At 40.5% G+C, this 6302-nt stretch overlaps 1 protein-coding gene across 1 annotated transcript in view; it reads right to left on the reverse strand.

Annotated features, from left to right (window-relative positions):
* SNX25 (sorting nexin 25) overlaps nt 1-6302 on the reverse strand; it is a 90233-nt gene that overhangs the window by 59430 nt on the left and 24501 nt on the right. Inside the window, exon 4 of the mRNA XM_023514904.1 lies at nt 1452-1624. Within this exon, the coding sequence (XP_023370672.1) occupies nt 1452-1624 (173 nt within the window). The remainder of the gene's footprint in view (nt 1-1451; nt 1625-6302) is intronic.

Below are 6302 nucleotides of genomic sequence, written 5' to 3' on the forward strand. Positions count from 1 at the left end.
AAAAAAAAAAAAGTTAAAAGTTTATGAGTTTATAAAAGTAAAAAAGTTACAGTAAACTAAAGTTAATTTTTTTCTTTTTTTGAGACAGAGTCTTACTTTGTCACCCTGGGTATAGTGTTGTGGCATCATAGCTCACAGTGACCTCAAGTGATCCTCCTACCTCAGCCTCCTAAGTAGCTGTTACTACAGGCACCCGCCACTATGCCCAGCTAGTTTTTCTATTTTTTAAGAGACAAAGTCTCACTTTATTGCCCTCAGTAGAGTGCCATGGTGTCATAGCTCACAGCAACCTCCAACTCCTGTGCCTAGGTGATTCTCTTGCCTTAGCCTCCTGAGTAGCTAGGACTATAGCCGCCCGCCACAATGCCCCAGCTATTTTTTTGTTGTTGTTGCTGCAGTTTGGCTAGGGTTCGGTTCAAATCAGCCACCCTGGGTATATGGAGCCAACGCCCTGCTCACTGAGCCACAGGTGCCGCCCTAGTTATTCTATTTTTAGTGGAGACAGAGTCTCGCTCTTGCTCAGGCTGGTCTTAAACTCCTGAGCTCAAGCAATCCACCTGCCTTGGCCTCCCAGATTGCTAGGATTATAGATATGAGGTACCATACCCAGCCAAAGCTAAATTATTAAGAAAATTTACAAAATTTATAGTGTAGCCTAAGTGCAGTGTTTATAAGTCTTCAGTCATGTACTGTAATGCTCCTCAGCTTTCATTCACCCACCACTCACTCTCTGACTCACCCAGAGACACTTCCAGCCCTGTAAGGCTCATTCATGGTATTTTTATCTTCTATGCTATGTTTTTACTGTACCCTTTCTTTGCTCACATACACAAATACGATTGTGTTACAACTTCCTACAGTATCCAGCACAGCCACATCCAGTGTGGGTGGGCTGTGTAGGACTATCCCACACGGCCTATGTGTACAACAGGCTGTACTACTCAGGTTTACAGAAGTATATTCTATGATGTTCATACAACGAAACAGCCTAACAACACACTTCTAAGAATGTATTGCTATCACTAAGTAACACATTATATAGGCATTATCTGTGAAGCTTATGCAAACACTAATCAGAATTTAAATACACAGGCACACACAAAGTACATACATACTTTCATTAATTCATATATTATTGGCCTGGATGATTCAAAAGCTATCCTACATGAATGCTTCCCTATCAAGAACATAAGAATTTTCCTGTGTCAAAACAAACTACAGAATAGACTGGGCATTAAACATGTTACATAAAAAATTAAAGTATATCATGTATGGCCAAGTACATTTTTTGAGAGATATTTAAACTTGAAATTTTGAAAATGCTTTAATTCTCATTATGTCCCATAGTAAGCAAGGTCTGCATAGGTGTTATACAAACTATTATCACATTAGCACAGAGCACATTAGTTTGCACACTTATTGCCTTAGTAGTATCAATTTCATAGGTCTACCTTTTGTTGCGAGAATTTCTGCAAGCATGACACGTAAGCTGAGAGACTGGACATCCTTGGAGGGGAGGAGACAAGACACCAGAACCCGAGAACACATTTGTAGAAATCTTACTTCATCATCTGAGTTCCTCAAGCATGCATGCAACACAAAAGGCCTCGGCTGTTCTTCATGTCTAAAACAATAAACGGGAGGGAGAAGGAAGGAAAAAAAGTTCTAGAAACACTTCAGTTATATACCGTTAGGTAAAAAAAAAACTTCAAATGGACGATGCATTGGTTCTAACTTTGCCTCAATAATTGCAACAATCAAATCTTCTCTATCATAGAAAACTTACAATGAAATAAACATAAATGCACGACCTTTTGGGGTTTCAAACCAAACCAAATAACTGAAGTTGCATCAAAAGTTATAGGTAACTCCCAATTCAAGCAACAATCCAAAAAAGTATAAGTATTTCTTTAACTAGATTTTTTGTTTTTGAGACAGGGTCTCACTATGTCCCCCTCAGTAGAATGCCGTGACATCATAGCTCCCAGCAACCTCAAACGCCTGGGCTCAAGCTATTCTCTTGCCCAACCTCCCAAGCAGCTGGGACTACAGGTGCTCACCGCAACACCCAGCTATTTTTGTTGTTGTTGTTGTTGTTGCAGTTGTCATTGCTGTTTAGCTGGCCCAGGCCAGGTTTGAACCTACCAGCCTCGGCCAGCACCATAACCACTGTGCTACAGGCACCACCTAACTAGGTTTTTAAGTTTTCTAGATGGCTTCTTAAGTATAATCTACAACTTCATTTATCAAAAAACAAAAAAATACAGAAAAGAAAGAGAAAAGCCAATAAAAACATAAGCCAAGGTCAGCAGGAAGCCTACTAGACTGGGAGATCACAGGATTAAAAAGTCAATGGGGGCTTGGCGCCTATAGCTCAGCTGGCTAAGGCGCCAGCCACGTACACCTAAGGTGGCGGGTTCGAATCCCCAGCCCAGACCCGCCAAACAACAATGACGGCTGCAACCAAAAAAATAGCCAGGCGTTGTGGCAGGCGCCTGTGGTCCCAGCTACTTGGGAGGCGGAGGCAGGAGACTCGCTTGAGCCCAGGAGTTGGAGGTTGCTGTGAGCTGTAATGCCACGGCACTCTACCCAGGGGGACAGCTTGAGGCCCTGTCTCAAAAAAAAAAAAAAAAAAAGTCAATGGGTACTTCTAATGAGGATAGAGTCCATAACTTGATGTTATATAATTCGATGACAAATTGCCTCCTGTGAGACTGTGAAGTATCTCCCAACCACTCTTGCCAAGGATGGTTGTGGACTTCAATGTCAGTACTGACATTATTCCAAGACCATTCATGTGGAGGATCTGAGTAAACAGGAGTAAAAAGTAGAACTTTCTATACTTTCCTTTTTCTTAATATCTAGATAGCAATTCACAGAAGACAGATTCCAATTTTTCTTTCAGGTAAGGAGGGAGAGTGTAAGAGATTCTGATAGTAAGATAGTGGATAATACTAAGGGGAAACACACTCAATAGAGAAGGATAAGCACAGTAAGTACTACATAGAGAATTAAACAAATAAGGGCATACTGTTGCCTTTATGACCACTGTCTCTTAGGAGGTATAAGCAATTTCTTCTTACACTAGAAACTTGAAAACTAATTTCTTTCTAGTAGGTACACTAAAAAAGAAAGGCTTCTTCTTTGTCTTCTACATGCTGGAGGAATTCTACCCTAATGTGTAAAGCCAACAACACGAAGAGAAACTTTAAGAGTAAGCCTTTACATATATACTGACATACACTGACTTTTAAAGAAATGGTATCTTCAATTATTTTAAACCCTAGCTATGTTGAGCCAGAGTTGATATTTCATTGTTGTAAGATTAAGATGTCAAGTACTTTTAAAGGTAATTCTGGTAATTCTTTTCTTTAAAATATACATTTGGGCCAGGTCCAGTGGATCACTCCTATAATTTTAGCATTCTGAGAGGCTGAGGCAGGCAGGTCCCTTGAGTTCAAGGGTTTGAGACCAGCCTGAGCAAGAGTGAGATCCTGTTTCTACTAAAAATAGAAAAACTAGCCAAGCATAGTGGCAGGTCCCTGTAGTCCCAGCTACTCAGGAGGCTGAGGCAAGAGGATCACTTGAACCCAAGAGTTTGAGGTTGCTGTGAGCTACAATGATGCGATGGCACTCTATCCAGGGTGACAGAGTGAGATTCTATCTCGAAAAAATAAAATATATGAATGTATGTGTACATACGTGTGTATGTATATATTATATAAAATTTGGTTAAAACTTATAGGAGGAGGTTGCCCACCCCACCCCCCAGATCCACTTTTACAAGAGAAGCTTCTTTAAATAGTATCAGCATCCCTCTCAAAGTATACTGTTCCTTATCCATACGAATGGAAGTCTGGTTCCAAGACTGCCACAAGGTCTCCTCCCTCCTAGAGCTGAGTTAGGGGAAAAACCTTCTGAGTGAGTCAAGGACCAGAGGTGGTCAAACAAGCTTGATCTCTCAAAAAAGAAAAGGTGGATGCTTCCCTGGACTCTTTATGCAAACTCCAAACAGGACATTTCTATGATACCCTCTGGTACTTGGGCATCAAGCATGCTTTAAAGGAAAGAAAGGCTCATGAGGTACACGGTTACTTCTGGGTCAGGAGATGTCTAGCTAGCCTTCTGGTGGGCCAGCACATTAGTCTTTGCAGTATTCTCCTTTCATTCAGTGTGGATCTACCATGTGCTTATTATAATTCCCAGTACTTACCTCTTAGTTCTCCTTCCTTGAGTGAGCAAAAGGATGTTAACCTTTCTGTAAGTTCCGTGTGTACAATATTACTTAATCCTCCCACCTATACCAAAAAGTAGGTATCCTCACTGGCATTTTCTAGATGAGAACATTAAGATCTTTATAGTAAGGTGAATAAAGTCACAGAGGTAATAAATGCTAGAAATAACTCTCAAGTCCAGACTCTGCACCATAATCAGAGACTGCAAAGATGAAAGGGAAGAAAATTTCAGATATAAAGAAGGAAAATGAGTGAATAAAACATTGTTTTCCCCCTCAAACTGCATGCCAGTACTTGACCAGCAAATAAAATGCAGAAATTAAAAGAAGAAAACTATAAAATTAAAGATGCTATTGAATTAATACTATAAAAGCAATCATTTCTAGATTTTCCTGAAACTTGAGGGAACAAAACATGACAACACAGAAGAAGAGGAAGCAAAGGCCAGAGTTAAATGTGGTCTGGCCTGGCTGCCAGCAGCAACACAATGACAGCCCAGAAACATGAAGGCTGGGTGGAAAGCAGCTTCCTCACAGCTGCCTGACAGTCGACCAGAAGATGTGTTGCTTTATTAATGCAATTTATTATTCTTTTGTCAGACAGCACCAGTTCAATTCAGGCTACCAAAGACATTCTCTAGGCAACAGAGATCTGCACACCAATGGCGATTCCTGGGACAAGAGCACTAACTACCTGGGGCATGCAGATACAGACACAGTCATCAAACCTGAACACACTGTCTGCCACGCTCTCCAAAATACCAGTGACCCACTGACACATCTTCAAACATCCATACTCCCAGAAAACAGTGGTAGATGTTTTTTGTTATTCTTCTTGTGTTTTTTAATCTCCAATTAGAACTTCTAAGAACAGCTTAGATCAGTGGTTCTCAACCTTCCTAATGCCACCACTCTTTAATACAGTTCCTTATGTTGTGGTGACCCCAACCATAAAATTATTTTTGTTGCTACTTCGTAATTTGGCTACTATTATGAATTGTACTAATATCTGATATGCAGGATGGTCTTAGGCAACCCCTGTGAAAGGGTCATGACCCACAGGTTGAGAACCACTGGCTTATACAAGGAAAATAAATCTATCTTTTGCATAAGAAAACTAGAAGAAACCAGCACAGTTTACAGCACTGGCCACATATACTGAGGCTGGAGGGTTTGAAAACGGCCAGGCCAGCTAAAATGACAACTGCAACCAAAAAAGGAGGGGGGGAGGGCATTGTGGCAGGTGCTTGTAATCCCAGCTACTTGGGAGACTGAGGCAAGAGAATCGCTTAAGCCCAAGAGTTGGAGGTTGTTGTGAGCTGTGATGCCGCCCCACTCTACCTTGAGGGCGACGTAGTGAGCCTCTGTCTCAAAATAAAAAAAAAAAGAAAAGAAAAGAAAACTAGAAGCCCAAAGAGACACAGCTAATATGGAATCAGTTCTCTGTTTCTTTTATTTGGTTGCTTTATCCATAACTATCCTTTTATTATCCATACAAGTAGTAATTTTAAAAGCTGGTAAATATCTCAATGAAAAAATATATTCTCCTACTGAACCTGAGCCATCACTAAAACACCAAATTTCTCCAACCTCTCACCCTTCTCCCAAACCTAAATCCACCAGTCTTCTAACTGGAATAAATAATGATTTATATACTGTAAACTATTGGGCCATATTTTAAATACTTTAGAATGAAGTTCCAATGAATTCAAGCAAGTCTTTGACCATATTTGTCAGGCAGAACTATAGAACACTTTATACAACAGATACTACAGCAAATGAGCAGATGCCTCAAGCGGCTGCAAAAGAGAGGCTGAAGCTTTTGACACTCCAGGGAGATAACCGGAATCTTATTTCTCTCATTGTCCTTATTAACTCACAATCCTCTCTCCTGACTGGAAGTTACTTTCTCTGCAAGCAGCAATATTCAAAGGGTGGTCCAGAGACTCCTAGACCAATTTCAGGGTCTCAAAGACTCCTTTAGGGGCTCAGTGAGGTCAAAACTATGTAGTAATTTATTAATACAAATGTCATTTGGCTTTTTCACTCTCACAGTGGCATTTTCTTT

This window comes from Otolemur garnettii, unplaced genomic scaffold (assembly GCF_000181295.1).
Source record: "Otolemur garnettii isolate 467f Iridium unplaced genomic scaffold, OtoGar3 scaffold00061, whole genome shotgun sequence".
In the NCBI taxonomy this organism is placed as follows: Eukaryota; Metazoa; Chordata; class Mammalia; order Primates; family Galagidae; genus Otolemur; species Otolemur garnettii.